The sequence below is a fragment of the Clinocottus analis genome, unplaced genomic scaffold (genome assembly GCF_023055335.1).
Source record: "Clinocottus analis isolate CAN_PGR_092001 unplaced genomic scaffold, fCliAna1.0.p SCAF_20, whole genome shotgun sequence".
In the NCBI taxonomy this organism is placed as follows: Eukaryota; Metazoa; Chordata; class Actinopteri; order Perciformes; family Cottidae; genus Clinocottus; species Clinocottus analis.
In genome coordinates this window covers 2,954,404-2,972,044 of record NW_027175932.1, presented here as the reverse complement: position 1 = coordinate 2,972,044, position 17,641 = coordinate 2,954,404, and the positions used below count along the sequence as shown (strand labels likewise).

Sequence of the window (17,641 nt, the reverse complement as noted above, 5' to 3'; positions counted from 1 at the left end):
AGTGGGAGTAGGAATTTACATTTTTTAATTTTTGAGAACAATGAGAGAGTGATGAAAATAAAGTATAAATGTTGAGAACAAAATATAATTTTGACACGGGAGAGAAAAGGTCAATAATAAATCAAACTACTGGCTCTAATGCAAATAATGAAATGTCAGATTTCTTCTTGACATTTGTACTTAATTTCCAAAATGAATAATAAGAAATAGATTCTTCCTCCTGTGTTCTCCCTTCACGGCCCGAATACTCTTCAAAACCTTTTCAAGAGACTTTGATGTGTAAAATCAGGAGACTTTCCCTTCAATATCACTTCAAGGTCACATGACCACGACACACAATCACATAATCAACACACAACGACAAAACATCTGTGCAAAGGCTCACAAACACAGCGAGAGTCCTGTGTGTGTGAACCCGTCGAAGGCCTCACGCGCACAAGCTCTGAGTTGTTTAAAGCTTTTATTCGACATTGTGAATAAATTAAAAACAATCCTGCAGTGTGTGTGTGTGTGTGTGTGTGTGTGTGTGTGTGTGTTCCAGAGAAGCACAGCTCTTTAAACGTAAGTGCGAGTCTCTCAGAGCTCCAACGAGCCGCAGTGAACCGCTGAAGGAGAGTGTTTGGACTTTGTGCACATAAATGGTCATGACATTTTACGGCTGGAGTAGTGCAGTGAGTCATAGAAGGGCATTAAGTGTGTGAGAGTGTGTGTGTGTGTGTGTGTAAGGGGAAAGTTCTGCTCTGCTGCTATTTACATAAACGACCGTTAACATACGTAGCTTAATGTTTCTGCGATGATGGCGATGTCACAGACCGTTTATTTAAGCAGAGCACAGACCTTCATTTATATATACATGTATATATACACATATATATGTGTGTGTGTGTGTGTGTGTGTGTGTGTGTGTGTGTGTCCCAGCACCATGTACAGCTGGATGGAGGGATATATGATGCAAGAGAGAGGCATCAGGTTGTGCGTTGTTGGCTCACTGTTTTATTTCTGAGCCAGAGGCCTCGTTGCATCTGCAGTCATCCTGATGTCCAGCGTGTCGGAGTGAAAATTAATGACGGCTGAATTTCATTTAGCTTCAGTCTCGAGAAAAAGGTTTTATCAGGTCACAAGCTCCTCGGATGAGACGAGTTTCTGCTTCACTCTTTTTATTTGGAGTTTGTGTCAACATTTCTGTCTTAAAATGAACCTAAATAAGTGAAATGTAAATGTCATCATGGAAGAAAAGTGTTTTTTTAAAGTTATTATTTGATTTATTGCACAAAATAATGAATCAACATATTAATTGACAATGAAAATAATGCTGATTTGCAGCATTAAATCAATTCAATGCCACTCAACATCATCAAAAATGATTTCCTTTGAAACAATAAGTTGTTAAATGATTCACAGAAAATGAATCAGCAACAGTTTGATAATCAATCGTTTAGTTTATTCTGAAGTAAACGTCACCAGATTATCTGGTTGGAGCTTCCTGAATGTGAATATTTCCAGCCTTTCTCTGTTTTACAATTGTTTAATTAGTTGCCTTTTCGACATTAAAATATGTGTGCAGCACTTCAACGCTTCCCCCCATTTTATAGACTAAAAGATGAATTGATTTAAGGACTCAAACAGCTGTTTTCTGCTGTGCAACATCAGCAACAACTCGCTTTTACAAGCTCAGACGCGGGACATGTCAGCTCGAGGGAGAGCACTTGAAGGCAACACGTCTCTTTGAATTCCAATTAAGCAGCAGAGGCCCATCAGGCGTGTCCCAGCATGCACCGGGGGCCGGGTGGGTGCGCAGTAAAGAGTAGTGAGGGTGTGTCTGCTTCCCAGGCTGTCAGTGGACACTCAGAAACATCCATCTTCTCTCTTTATTCTCCATTCATACAATAAGCAGGCTATTTTAGGATCTCACCTGTCTCCATTATCCTGCAGCAGTGGACACACCTCCAGCGTGGAGGGCCACTGCGCATGCGCGGGAGTGTGTGGTAGAATAAACTGCAGAACAATAAACACAGCTGGGGGATTTCAGTGTGACTTTTATTTTTTTTGGCAGAGATTAACAAAGGCATTGCCTCCTGTTGGTGTTGTGGCATCACCATCATCCACGCCCAGACTGTACCCTGTGCGTGTAAATCAGCGGAAAGACGGTGGTTTGGCTTTTCAAAATAAAAGTGTCGATTTGCACAGACGCAGGAAAATATCCCAGTATTCATTTTTGTTGTTTTTAATTTAACAGATGCACCACTGAAACATGTCTCACAACAATATGAAGACCTTAATAGTGACATTGAGGTGGTCTTTGTGTCAAATTATAGATGTTGTGAGTACATATTTGTGTTATTATTATTAAAATCAACACACAGTCAATCTGGGACTATGATTATGAACTGTACGTTGCGCCAGATAGAGAGGTTAACTGGGCTTTTAGCATATTTGCATGTTTTTACCTGCGTTATCTGACTTGAGATAGCTAGCTGTATGTTACAAATGCCTGCTAGCTCGTTAGCGAGGCTTGAAATTGCAAACAGTATCCAAAAATATGAAGAAATCTGTTGATCAAATAATTTTAAATGTCACATTTCCTTTCAAACCAGGAGGAAAATAGAAAAATAAAGTTTTTACGTCAACTAACTGGATTGCTAACGTCAGCTAGCTAACTTGCCTGTGTTTATTTTAACGGCACACATTAACAAACAACATAAAATATTTGTATTATAAAAGCATAAAAAGACAAAAAATAAAAGAAGCAAGAAGGCAATGCTTCCAACAAAGACGACAACACGTGTGTGTTCAACTTGTTACATTTACACGTCAACATTAAGGGTTAAAGATGGGACAAACATTTAGTTTTAGTTTGTATTATTTGAAACGAGCTCACGTCTTCATTTCACATTTCACTCGGTATTTGTTGACATTATCTTATTGATGTTATATGTTGCAGCAAAGTGCTGTCCCACTCATATTTACACAATTTAAAGCCTTTGCAGCCTCTCACCCATGTCGAGTTTACAATTACATCGACGACGAGGGGGAAATGTTTTATTTTGAAAGCGTACAACCGGAAGTTTGCAGTTGCAACGCGTCCAGCTTGACGCCTGTGTCTCACGCGATCCAATCCAGAGAGGCACCGGGGCCAGTGCGGTGGGTTTCGGGGCAGAGAGCAGGAGAGCACCGCGGGACCGAAGAGCTTCTTGCGCGGGCGTGCAGGGCTCCACCTCCCGCCGCGTCGTCAGCTGGAAGCCGCGCGCCGGAGAACCGGAGGAGGAGTTTCTACTCTTTTTTTTTTTTTTTTTTAATTTTACTTCACTCTCCGGGCTCCTTTACGCGCGCGCGCGCTCGTGTGTGTGTGTGTGTGGCTTGTTTTGCGCTGAGGTTACACACCGTGGAGGGCGGGGGGGAGAGTCGTCCACGCACGTCGGCGGACCGACACAAGAAGGAGCAGCTCAACGGGCTCGAGGTGAGGACGCACCGGGAGCGCAGCAGCGCGCGTCAAGCCCCCCTCTCTGCGCCATCACCAGCACCCAGTTCAGCATGCAGCGAGAGGAATCCTCCCAGCCGAGGCAGCAGTGAAGGAAGAGAGGGGGCGTGTGTGTGAGGGGGGTTTCACCGAGGGGAGGAATACATGGGAGATCTGTTGGATTTTCACCACCCCGTCGTTGTAAACTTGTGTCCGGGATGGGGAAGGAGCAGGAGCTGCTGGAAGGCGCCCGGACCGGGAACGTGGCCCTGGTGGAGAAGCTGCTCAGCGGGAAGAAGGGGATACTGGGGTCGGGCTCCGGCTCCATCCCTCTGCCCAACCTCCTGAGGTAAGACGCCGCTCCTCATCCTCCTTCTCGTGACCGCTAAAGTGTGCAGGGAGCCCCCTCCTTCCTCCTCCCCACCGGGAGGGGAGGCGGGGATTCCTGGGGAGGGTTCCCAAAATCCTGCAAAAAAAAAAAAAAAGACATCATTTAGCATCATCATAGGTCAATGCACTACTGCTGGCATCACTCCTCACAGCTGTGGACAATATACAGTAGTATATCAGTAGCGTCCCCCCTCCACCTCCTCCTTAAAGTGCACTTAAAGGCAGATAGCATTGCTGCAGGCCAAAAACACACAAGGCACATTACTGTACCCCCCCTCCCCTCCTCCTCGCCTCCTCTCTGGGTGTTCGTATTGGTTGGAGTCTCGGGGAGCCACCGCTGGCTGAGCACAGAAAGAACAGACAGTACCTTCGGCTGCTCGACTCTTGACAGCTGTCAAAATGTTGATTTCTTGCTTGAAAGTCATTCTGCTTCCTTCTTGGTCTGCAAAAGGCTTCAAACACACACAACGCACACAACACACACCACACACCTCCCTGTCGTCGCGTCCTCCTGTAGTCGGTGTGCAGACGTTCAATGTGTTCCTGTCAGCAGCATCAGTGACATGATGGGTGTTCACATGATGCCGGGGAGGCTCGCAGGACGTCCAAGCTTCATGCATTCATGTGTGTGTCTGTCTGTGTGTCATGAAGACAAACGATAAACAAACAGGGATTTCCTGGAAAAAAGAACGACGTGGTCTTGGCTCAAATTTGCTGCTTTTAGGTTATTAAAAAAGAAAAGGAGTCAATGGCATCCTCGTCTCCAGGAACAGGGATGTGAGAGAATGTTGTGGCCCCAAAACATGTTTGATTGCTTTCAGATATCACCTTGAACCCGTGAGTCCAGGTTCCTCTGACAATGCCAAGTTAATAGTCCCGTTATGTTGTCCAGCGATGTGACTGTTCGTAACATGAAAAAAACCTCCCAAGGAATTTGCCTGCTTCCTTTTTTCTTTTCCGAACTCAAACCACAAAGGCTTTAATTTGGCCGCGAGAACCACTGCCGAGGTTATTATCCTCCTCCTCCTCCTCCTCCTCCTCCTCTTCCTCCCGGCCCTGCAGCCTCTCCCTCTCCTCTCTGAGGCCGAGCCCGAGCCAGGTGATTATGAGATCAAACGCGGGCGCGTCCGGCAGGAGTAGCGCCCCGGGGCGAGCGTCTCACGACGAGGGCCGTGCATGGCGGCGCACAGGGACACTAAGCCAATGGTTCATGAACCTGGAGTCTGATGAGAAGGATCAGAACTGGGCTCAATAGCTTCATTTAAACATGAGCTCAGGGTGCAGTTTCTGATCAGGAGCCCCCCCCCCGACAAACAAACAGAGGAAGCAGCAGTGTTTTAAACGGTTCTGCAAACCTTCAAGAGCACAAAGGCCCAAAAAAAAGTTCAGCAGCAACGACAAAAAAATCACTGCTTTCTGACATTAAAGTCCAGAAGAAAAAGCGCTGCGTCAACGACAAATGACAGTTTTCTAGCAGCTGGTGATCATTTTTCTGCAGCCTTAGCGGTGAAGTTCGTGGGGTTTGTTGCGGCTGTGGGTCGCCGCCGCTCACGTGTGCTGCGGTTCACGCCGCGTTCACTGTCTCTTAGCAGTGTGTCCGTGTGTTTCTGTTCTCCTTTTGTCTGCACGCAGTTTCCTCTCTTTGACATTAAATTGTCGAGGTGAGGCGGGATCATTGAAGCCACTTCCACGCTGTTGGTTCATCTTTCATAGAAACAGAGGAAGTAGGCCGGCACGTAAACGCTGAGGCACTGAAGTAAGACGGAGTACATGCTACCAGTTAAACATGCTAGCAGTTAAACATGTTAACAGCTAAACATGCTTACAGCTAAACATGGTACGAGTTAAACATGCTACCAGATAAAAAAGCAGCACGCTGAGGCACTAAAGAAAGACGGTGTGCATGCTACCAGTTAAACATGCTACCAGCTAAACATGCTACCAATTCAACATGGTACAAGCTGAACACGGTACAAGTTAAACATGCTACCAGCTAAACATGGTACCAGCTAAATATGCTACTAGCTAAACACGGTACCAGTTAAACATGCTATCAGCTAAACATGCTACTCGTTAAACATGCTACAAGCTCAACATGGTGGCAGTTAAGCGTGTTGGCCTTTGTAAGGTGCATTTGAAACCTTTTAGAGATCGTAGTCACACTTAAGCTCCACTTCCTGGTTGCTCTCAGCACCGCCTCATGGCCTTTTTTTATGATCAGCGGATGGAGTTTGCTCAGTCATCATGGTACGGCTCAGCTGGTACCACACGACCTACATCCAGAGCAAAGTCACAAGATCCAGGTGGTGTTTTTTTTGTGTGTTTTCAGCACTTTTAGTTTGCCGTGCGAGCCTGTTTGTTTGAATCTGTGTTGACTAAAGAGACGGAAAAAAAAATATACACGCCCTCATTTTCTGTTACTGTATCTCGTCTGGCGCGTCCCGGAGCTGTAAACACCGCCGCGCTCTGTGTTTGCTTTGCAAATTAGGATTTAATGGAATTTATCGGAGGACGGCGATTAGGGAGCGCTGAATTAATTCGAAGCTCATGGCGGAGATTAAACAGGGACGCCAGCGAGAGGACACGCTGGAGAGGAGCGCAGCTTTTTTTCAGATCGATACGCTGTCCGAAAAAACAGGACATGGAGGTCGAGGTCAGAGCGATGCATTGTGGACGGATCTGTTCGCTGTGGGTATTGTCGGCGAGTCCACACACTTGTTTGCCTGTTTGTGTTGAGTTCACGTGTGTCTGAGAGGTCACTGTGCGTGTGCAGGCTCACTTTATGGCAACCATCTCCGGGAATCAATGCACACACTTTCCCATCCGAAGGCCTCCGGAGCCATTCGTAGCATTCCTAAGTCATGAGGGCCGGTTTTTTTTTCTCGCAGTATCGCAGTAAACCACAAAGTGGGACATGAACATGCATGCACACACACACATATCATACATACACACACACACACACACACACAGGATGGAGAGAAGGCGATCCCCCGGCTGTAGCTGCAGTGTTGCGGTGCGGCGTGCAGCAGAAAATCAATACTAGCTGATCTCAGTGCTGTTTATCGGGTCATATTCTCCTGTACATGGGGACTGGATGGCTGAAATGCGTTGACACAGTTACCTCCACATCCAGCTGTTAGTCTGGGTCTCTAAGTCCTTTGCATTGCTGAGATGTATCCAGTAAATGCTTCAAAGGAAGCGGAAGACTTCTTAAGAGAGCGTCCATCTTGCAAATGAGCATCACCTCAGAAGAGGAAGAGGTACTGCACCGTGCCTTCACACACGGCCACATTAATAGATGAGAAGGCACGGCTGTTTATGGAGACGTCATTAAATTACAGATTATTAGCCTCGCTGTGGCCGAATGAATGAAACCGACGGCGGAGTTTTGCGTGGAAGAAACTGTGTAAGGCTTTCCGTCACCAAAGAAATTCTTAGTTGAGTAACACTGTAAAAGTTCTCCACTTAAAAGCGTGTGTTTACCAAAAAAGAAAAGAAAAGACTAATGGACTGAAGAGCTCTCCAGAAGAGGAGGAGCGGCCCTGTAATTAAGAAACGTCTCGCAAAACAAATCTGAGCATGTTCCCTCAAGTTCACCGCCGCCTGCAACAAGCGGTCAAGAGCGCGTGGTTTGTTGGTTTGTTGGTTTGTTGGTTTGTTGGTTTGTTGGTTTGTTGGTTTGTTGGTTTGTTGGTTCACGCTGCGGTTCACGCCGTGTTTAGTTCTCCGTCTCGCTGAGTGACGCCTGCACGCTTCTGTTCTTCTTTTCCTGAGCTGAATTTCCCCCCCGAGATAACACGTTGTTTAGAGTTCTTTGAAGCCACCAGCGGTTGTTTTTTTTGTCGTTGTTGTCGCTTCCCTCAAAGTCTTCGATATGAAAAAGAGAAGCCGGCTCAACATGTTAGCGAACGTTAGCATGGCGATATTGACGGTGATAATGGATTCATCAGAAGTGTGTGTGTGTGTATATGTGTGTGTGTGTGTGTGTGTGCCGTCTCGTGGAGGAAATAAGGTCAGGTGCATGTGCAGAGAGTGACGGAGTGATTGAAAGCTAAAGAGAATGAGTCATGACACAGCAGATGGCGGCTGATCCCTCTTCCCTCCCTCACCCTCGCTCAATAATGTTCATGGGAAAGCCCGACTTGTGTGTGTGTGTGTGTGTGTGTGTGTGTGTGTGGGTGGGAAGAGAGGTAGGGGGGGCGAGGTGTGTGTGTGTGTTTTCCTCCCTCCTTCGCTGCAAACAAACAACCTCTAAGTCGAGTGAAGGGACTCCCAGAGGAGTCGCACACTCGAACACACACTCGTGTGTGGATCCTCTTTTTTCTTCTTCTTTTTAATTGGCATCCTCACAGGCGGTCTCTCCGTCGTTTATTTCCTGATGTCCTCCCCTGCTCCTTTTGGAGTGTCTTCGCAGCCCACAGCAGGAGGCTCTCTCTCTCTATCTGTGTGTGTGTATTTTTGTGTGTCGTCCAACAAAGGACGCACAGTGAAGAAGAAACCGGCCACACACGCTTTCGATTTCTCGAGTCGTTTTCACGGCCGCAAACACGACGGAAATCAGACGACCAAAACCGAGTCTGGTGTGTTTTAGTCCAACTGTGTGTGACATAACCACGGTTGTGTGTCTGTGTGTGGGGAGCAGTGAGAGCTTATGAGGGTAGTAATCCAAGAGCTACAGCGGGGTCAAAGGTTACCTGTGGAGAATGCAAGTCATGGTAAGGTTTGCATTAGGAGGACGACGCACACAATCTGAGAGCCTGTGTGTCACAAATTAGCATGCACATGCAGATTAAACTCTGTTTCTTTGGCATGAAACGACTGATATTAAAGTAACTGTGTTTTATCGGAGTCATTTTCTGAACTAAATTCATGAATCGACCGAGGAGACGGTTGTTTTTCAGTTGCAGCTCTGTTGCGATGGACCGCAACACATCTTAATTTCACTGGAAACGTTTATTTAAAGAGGAAAAAGTGGTTTAGAGGAGGTCTGACTTCCCCGGGCATTCAGAGGTTTGTGTGTTTTCTTCTGCAGAAAACATGAAGTCAGAGTAATTTACAGGTGAAGAGACAATGTGGATGTTCTACCCTCCGATTCTGCCCCCCAAAAAACTCCAGACGGTGTATCAAAAAACATTTAAATTGTGTAATGTTTTTAAAAAAAAGGCCGTTCTTTGTCCTGATGCAGCGTTGTGCAGCCGGAGCCTCTCAGTCGATCTCTCTTCTTTACTTTGGGTTCAGCAATGGCGTCAGTGCATCGAGTTTGTCTGGAGCCACGGTGATCGAAAGGGGAGGAAGGTGTGAAAGTGTGTGTGTGTGCGTGTGTGTGTGTATATGTGTGTGTGTGTGATCAAATTCAGAGGCTTCTTACATCTCCATTAGGGTCCGGGCCAAACTCTGCTGCAGAATCCTGCCAAGAAGCTGAGACCTTCATACTCGCCAAGACACACACACACACACACACACACACACACACACACACACACACACACACACACACACACACACACACACACACACACACATTAAGCCTCTGTCTTTCTTTGTTCCTTCCTCAATCTATTTTTTTTTCTGAGTCTTAAATCTCTCTCTCTCCATCTGGTGCCCTGGATTCTCTTTTTTTAGTGTACCTCTCTCTCTCTCTCTCTCTCCCTCTCCCTCTCCATCACTCACTCCACTCCACAATCTCTCTCCTCCTCTCCAGAGACAGATGATCCAGCCTCCCTATCCGCTCTTTATCGTTTTCTCCTCTCCCTCGGCTCCCCACTTTCCTCTCCCTTATCAAAAACCTGCTCTCTCTCTCTCTCTCTCTCTCTCTCTCTCTCTCTCTCTCTCTCTCTCTCTCTCTCTCTCTCTCTCTCTCCTACATCTCTTACCACCATGTGGGAGCGTCTTTTTACCCATCATGCCTCTCACAACAACAACCTGCGATGGGTGACGTCCTCCGTCAGACGAGTAGTATAACACTGGTACGTCCCAGGAAAGGGAGCGATGTAGCGGCGAGTTAAAATGTGGCTAAGCTAGCGCCTCCAGGGGAGGATAATCCAACGTAAACAAGCACAAACATGGGAAATTCAAAGCCCACAAAATATCTTACAGTTTCTCTCCCTCTGTGCAGCTTGTAGTGTGCAGAATATTGAATACATATCATGTTAGCGTAGCTTAGCATCATCAGTTTAAGGTAGCAACACTGACACTCACTCCTTTAACAGGTTTTCATGACAAATGTTCCACAAGTGCATATTTTTGTGTCGTTGTTGCAATCATCACCATCTCAGTTTTATCATATTAGAGTTGTCAGCTTTATTAATAAGTTAATTACTTAATAAATACGTTAATTACCAGAACTATGTGCAGTTTAGTTTGACCAGCAAGTCAATACAAAGACGCAAGTTCTCAAAATTGCCCCCAAAATTATGAGCGTGTGGAAACTTTGAAGAAAAACCACAGAATCTCTCACACACGCAAACGGAGACTCGACAACGAGCGCGGTGGTTTTATGATGTTGTGCAGAGACGTCCGGTAGATCCAGTAGATAAGATAAGAGCATTTTCTGCTGCCTGTGTAACTTAGTTGGTTTAATTGTTCCCCATAGAAGACGTTGTATAACCTGTAACAACTTAATGTGCCATTTAAAATGTGGACAAAGCAGATTTCTGTAGGTTTTTTTATCGACGCAGCGATATTTCCTATTTGTAATCATAAAGGACGCAACTTCTCAGTATGCTTAATATATAATACCAGTAAATAAACTGCTGTAAAGACACTTAGAAAGCACTCAGTTTTGGTCCAGAAGTCTAAGTACAGTTTAATTTTAATAACCTTGAACATTTTTGATGAGACATTTACAATATTTTGGTTTTGGACCAAGCTGGATGAAAATGTAACGAAACACGGCGTTCACGCCGGTAATCTGCTAATCCATTACCAGCGCAGCGTTGCTGGGAACCTCTCGTTAACTTAATTCCATCATGACTTCCTCCTTCGTTGGATTCAACATGAGTCGACTTTGCACACTTCCTGTTCGGGTCCTGAAGAGGCAAACGTGTTGACGCTGAGTGGAGACGACGAGGAGGCAACATGCGGCCGAGAGGAGGTGTGACGTCCAGTCTGTCACACTAATCTACAAGTCTGTGACCCCACACAGCACTGCGAGTGGTGTGGAAACACACACACACACACACACACACACACACACATTCCTGCCGGCTCCCTGCTCTCTGATAGATGGCTGTAGTTAATGAAGCGCTGCTTTTGAAGTAGATAAGATGTGGAGCGACCAGGGCTAGAAAATGCTAATGCCATTATGTGGCGAGGGTTCGGGCTGCGCTGGAAGGCATCGGAGGGAAGTTATGCACGTAAGTGTGAGTGTGTGTGTCTGTGTGTGTGTGTGGGGCCTAGTATGAGCTTCTGAGGTCCAACTCTGACTGTGTTTTGTGCCCATATTCAGTATCTTTGAGTGTTTCATGCCAAAAGCAGCCACTTGCTTTTTTGTGCCAAATTCATATTCCTGTCGTTCTACAGCCCATAATACTCCCATGTTGGACGCTACTACTACGACTACTACAACTGTCCCTGCAACCAATCATACGGATATTGACACTACACACACACACACACACACACACACACAGTCTTGTTTTCTTCAAACACATTGATATCAATGAATTCAGATGTTTTTATTGTTCAAACTCGGCTCTTTTTGTTGTCGCTTTGCTTATGAATTCCCTTAATGGCTTCAAACAGAGTAACACAACAGCTGCAATAGTTCACAATCAAGTTTATTGCACGCTTGTTTTCAAGCATAAAGAATTTGTCTTGGCGTTTTGGTGCATAACGGTAAACACTGTAAGAGAAATGAGACAAAATCAAGTCAAGAACGCAATAAAATAGAAACAATGACAATAGTAATGTCTCTTATATGACACATTTTGCACGGTCTTTGACCGGTTGGTGACATTTAGAGATCTCCAGGTAGCTTTTGTTCAACCTAAACAGTCATCGAGAACAGAGAACCTGTGAACCTGTGAACCCAAAACTACACCCAGGTTGCGCCCTGGAGCTGTTTTTCATGGTTTGGGCTCGGCTCCTTACTTCCAGTTGAGAAGGCTGGAGCTCCTGTGGCTGTTTTTTTTTCTTGGAGGTGAGGGGGGGGGGGGGGGGGGGGACGGGACATCTCTGCAGCAGCAGATTCACGCCCGTAGTCTTGAAACGAGATGCTGCATTTCCATTGTCTCGGTTCCTCTCGGGTTTGCCGTATCTCCTCCTAGCCGGCCAGCGCCGCGACGAATGTGTGCACAGGAACATGAAAAGAGACATGATTGTGCATCGCGAACACACACCAGCAGCATGCGCAGACCCCACACACACACGGACGCACACGCATCAAATATGCATGTGTACGTGTGCGGGTGGGGGGGGAGCTGTAAACAGGGAGCGACTTTTCGACCCCATCGCACCGCCGTTTAAAACATTCAGTGATGGGAAAAAGCTGCAGAAACGCTTTCATCTTTAGTCCGTGCAAATATGGAGTTTTCACAATTATGCAGTAGTTCCTCGGTCTCTTTGTCACACACACACACACACACACACACACACACACACACACACACACAGACACACACACACAGCTAATCATCTCAGATTAGTGTGTGACTGAACACCTCCCTATTCTATCACAAAGTCTTCTTTGAATTTTAAACACAAACTCTGTGTGTGGCGTCTTGTGTAATTTTGTCACCAGGTGTGTGGATTGCAAAGTCCACAATGTGTGTGTGTGTGTGTGTGTGTGTGTGTGTGTGTGTGTGTGTGTGATACCTAGCCAGGCTGCGTCTTTAATTTCCCTCTGTGATTGATTCCCTCTCCTCACGGACACGGAGGGAGCGCGTGCAGAGCAACCAGGAAGTAAATTACCTCGGGCTGACGGCTCTTACGGGATGCACATTTCCCAGCAGGCTTTGTTTGATGCCAACAGATTGCCCCTCGTTGGCATTTTCTCTCACGGCCTCACGCGAGCACTGAAACGATGTGATAATAAACATGTGCTGCATGAGAAGGTATAGATGTGCATGTATATATATATATATATATGTATATATGTATATATATATATATATATATATATATATATATATATATATATATATATATATATATATATACACTTTTGATTTAGTGCGCCAGCTAATGCTAACTTCAGAAAGCTAACTTCAGAATACTTACTTCAGGAAGCTTACTTCAGGATGCTTACTTCAGATAGCTAACTTCAGGATGCTAACTTCAGGATGCTTACTTCAGATAGCTAACTTCAGATAGCTAACTTCAGATAGCTAACTTCAGGATGCTTACTTCAGATAGCTAACTTCAGATAGCTAACTTCAGATAGCTAACTTCAGGATGCTTACTTCAGGATGCTAACTTCAGATAGCTAACTTCAGATAGCTAACTTCAGATAGCTAACTTCAGATAGCTAACTTCAGGATGCTTACTTCAGGATGCTAACTTCAGATAGCTAACTTCAGATAGCTAACTTCAGATAGCTAACTTCAGATAGCTAACTTCAGGATGCTAACTTCAGATAGCTAACTTCAGATAGCTAACTTCAGATAGCTAACTTCAGGATGCTAACTTCAGATAGCTAACTTCAGATAGCTAACTTCAGATAGCTAACTTCAGATAGCTAACTTCAGGATGCTAACTTCAGTAAGCTAACTTCAGTGAGCTAACTTCAAAGTGCTAACATGTGGCTGTTTAGCAGGCATGATGTTCACTATGTGCACTTTAATTCTTAGTCTGAATTTAGGTTCTCCAACGTTCTTCAATTGGCTATAAAAACGCTGCTTTTTGAGTCACATTTACATTTTCAACAAGTTGAAACAGTTTTTGTTTTAACCATCTGAAGTTTTGTGCTTCAACGTTATTGATTGATTTCATTTTGACGGTGGAGTTCAGCCACTGCCACACTCGTCTTCTGACAGACGTCCAGTGAAGGAAGTCGTGTTGTAACTTCATTAAGTAGCGAGAAAACGTCACTCAAACATTGCTGTCGGCTGTTGGAGTCCGAGGTCCAAGCCTTCATCCAGGTGAGTGGAGTTTTTTAAAGAAGCTCAACCTGCAAATGCAAAAAGTTCTATTACTTTCTGGACGGGGAAGTGGAGGGAAAACCTCTTAAAGCTGAATATGTCAGACTTAACCTCCGCGTGCAGATGGAGCCGCTCCTCCCGGACGCTTCTGCCTCCATCACCAGCGCGCTCCATCTCCTGGATAATGAGCCTCAGGAACTGGACGCTTTCCATAACTCCGTCTCGCCGAAACCTCCGTTCATTTCCTTTTTTTTCCTCGTGAACCACTTGATGAACGAGTCTTTGAAAGAAAAAAAATGATATCAAATATTCATCTGCCCCCAAACTCTTGAAAGAAAAACTGAGAGTATATCGCTGGCCGAGCCGGCTCTCAAATGCAGAATTCATTTATCCCGGACGAGCGGCGCGGCCGTGAATTATCCTGCAGATTGTTTTTTTGACGACGCTCGAGTGCGAGATCCTCTCGACTAAAAAAAAAGCTCCCGCAGTCGTGATTAGACTGGGCTGCGGTTTATTATTATTACTACGACTGGAGAGATGGAAACAGGGAGGTGAAATATCTTCAGATGTTCTCTTGTTTCCCCCCTTTGGACTCTTTGTTCCAACTATCATTGAAATGCAGAGTTTTCCACAGAGGGAGTGGAGGTCTCCTGAATTCAGAAAAAAAACCGGAAAAGACATGAAAAAAGAAAGCAACATAAGCTCTTTTTTGTCTTTTTCTAGTGTTTTTTTTAAATATTTTGAGAATAAAGTTGAAATACATTTCAGGAATAGTGACGAAATGTCCAGAATAAACTTTAAACCTCTGAGAAAATATCAAATTACTAGCGTGTGTAGCGTCGACTAAAACTTTGACTTTGGAAGCCCATCACCACCAATAAAAGAACAAAATTATGAGATTAAAAGCCAGAATTATGAGATTATGAGTCTTTTTCTTCCTCTTAACTGGTGAATAAATAAATAAAAGCCAGCGTCACTGAAGCACATGGGCACCGTTCATCTCATAATTTCAATTTTCAACCTAAAAAAAAAAGAAGCTTGTTTGGAAACATCCTTTTTTTTGCAGAATAAATGTTTGTGTGTTGGGTGACTGGGTGGTGGAGAGGTCTGAAGGCTGCGATCGATGCACATTTACACAAACCTGGCAACCCTCGAGGGACAAATCTGAAAAATTCAAAGTCCAACCTCGTTCACCAGCTTCCCGCTCTCGCCTACAAAGGTTTTATTTCACCCCGTCTGTGTATTTAAGACTCAGAAACTGCAGTGACGTCACTTAGATTCTTAATCTGATGTCAAAGCATCCATCTTCGCCGCCTGCATCCAGTGCACTCGATAGAAAGCAGAGCATCGGCCGTGAGAAGCGGGTCGATGTCGGCACCGCGGCTGGAGAAGAACTCTCTGCATCTCGACCACATCGACTTTCAGCGCGTCAAACGAGCGTTAATCCCTCATGAGGACTTCCTGACGCTCTCTCGCTGTGACGGGGAGACACTGGATCTCTGCTGAGTCAGCGCTCCTGAATCCTGAACCAGTGAACGCAGCAGATGCCCCCTGCAGACTCCAACCTACGCACAAACCCTTTGTGTGTGTGTGTGTGTGTGTGTGTGTGTGTGTGTGTGTGTGTTTCCCGTCTCTTCTTCTTGCCTTCTCTCTGCTGGCGTCTCTTCCTTCACTGCATTCCTTTGCCTCGCCTCTTTGTCTGGATCTTTTGTGTCTGTCTGTCGCTCTGGCATCTCCACACAGCCCAAAAATATATTTTTATAGCTCTTACTCTGTGTGTTCCCCCCACACACACACACACACACACTCCTCTCTCCCCCCTCACCCCCCTTCGGTATTTTGTCTTCTTCTTTTTTTTAAGCGGATGAGTAAATTAATCTCTTTGTCTTCCGCTGTCGTGTCACCCGCTAATCAGGCCGTTCACTGATTACACGCTGCACGCTAATCACGTATGTGTGTGTGTGTGTGTGTGTGTGTCTGACTGTGTGCGCGTGCAACGTGCCTTTTTGTGTTTGTGTGTCTGGTGTAACGGCGAGGGGGCATTTGTTGACACTGAGTCTGCAGTCGGCTCATTGTTTCTGCGAGACGGGCCCCAAAAAAAAAGATGGAGGATGCGACACGACGGAAATCTGTAAAATGATGTATTTACTGCGAGTTCCAGCTTTGCTTTGTGTCACCTGCGTCTGGGAATGTGTGTATTAGTGTGTGTGTGTGTGGAGAGAGAGATGGGGAGAGGAGAGAGATATGAGGGATGAAGAGGAGGAAGAGGAAGGATGCGAGAGAGGTGGAGAGGAAACCAATTATCGTCCTGATAACAGAAAGGCGATGGATTTTTTTTTTTTTTTTACACTCAGCCTCTTCTGCAGCTCTTACGTTCTGCTTCTGTCTATTTCTGTCTCTTCTTCATTTAGATCCCAATTCAGAGCTTCGTTGACATGATGGAAAGTCCCAGAAACAGCATATTGTGTTGTTCCTGGCTCTCCAAGTGTGTGTGTGTGTGTGTGTGTGTGTGTGTGTGTGTGTGGTCTGATTTAGCTACAGAGGTTAGCCTGTTGAAACGTGTCAGACAACAGAGACTGACATTTTGTCAATATGCCGTGTGTGTGTGTGTGTGTGTGTGTGTGTGTGTGTGTGTGTGTGTGTGTGTCACTGTGACTTGCAGGCAGTCACATTATCCAATCTGCATTGCGCTGTCGCCCTTCTGCGTCAAGGTTTTTGTGTGTGTCTGTGTGTGTCTGTGTGTGTGTGTGTGTGTCCGTCCTTGACAGCTGTACCGCAGTTCCCAGCCTCTTGATGAGGTTTTGAATATTCCACTTTAGAAAAAAGGAGATGTTTCTCCTTTTTTATGTGTCTAATATAAAATCAGAAATGTTTTTGCTGTTTAAAAAAAAGAAAAGAACTTATCGCTTAACGGTCACAACATCAGCTAAACATTATAAAGTATTATCAAGTAGTAGTAGTAGTATTTAGTAGTATTATTAAGTAGTGACTCGTGTTCACGTCAGTCACAGCCACAAATCAACAGGTCGGCCCTCAGAGTCGCGTCAGGTTTCTCTCCTTGATGTCACTTCTGGTCTTGAATGTAGATTTTCTTTGAAAGAATCTCTTCAGACTTTAGCGCCGCGTAGCACAATGCTAACGGGCGGCTCTGTGAAAGCTAGCTATCACATATCATCGTCCTGAGTCCCGTCTCCGCTCTCAGTCGTTGGTGCGCTGCTTCTCCTTCTTTAAAAGGCTCAAACACACTTGACCTCGGAGCTCTCCGGCCTCACGAGGAACACACTCGACCGCCGGCGGCCATGAAGGCGCCGGCGTCTCGGAGCTGAATGTCAACAAGAAAGAACCGGCGAGACGCAGAGGAAGAAGATCCGAGCGCCGCTTTCATCCGTTTGGAAACGTTATCGCACACCGCTCTGCAGCGAGCCGTCTGTCCGTCAAACTCCCCAAAGATATAGAAATATATATATTGAGAGTAAAGTAGAAATAGATTTTCAGGAATAGTGACAAAATGTTGAGAATAAACTTTAAACCTCGGAGAAAATATCAAACTACTCGCGTGTGTAGCGTCAACTAAACCTTTGACTGTGTCTAGAAATGCAAAGTAAAATATAAACTTTCTCCTCAATGTTTTCCTCATGCTTTACCCCTCGTGCCCAATCCCGCCAATAAAAGAACAAGATTATGAGTTTAAAAGTCATAATTATGAGATGGA

The 17,641-nt window shown here is 45.4% G+C and overlaps 1 protein-coding gene across 5 annotated transcripts in view; it reads left to right on the top strand.

Annotated features, from left to right (window-relative positions):
- The first annotated feature begins 3,150 nt into the window (after positions 1-3,150).
- anks1b (ankyrin repeat and sterile alpha motif domain containing 1B) overlaps positions 3,151-17,641 on the top strand; it is a 145,832-nt gene continuing 131,341 nt past the window's right edge. For all 5 annotated transcript variants that reach the window (XM_068586467.1, XM_068586464.1, XM_068586463.1 and 2 more), the window contains exon 1: positions 3,151-3,806. In XM_068586467.1, coding sequence (XP_068442568.1) covers positions 3,676-3,806 — 131 coding nt within the window. In that variant the 5' untranslated portion in view covers positions 3,151-3,675. The remainder of the gene's footprint in view (positions 3,807-17,641) is intronic.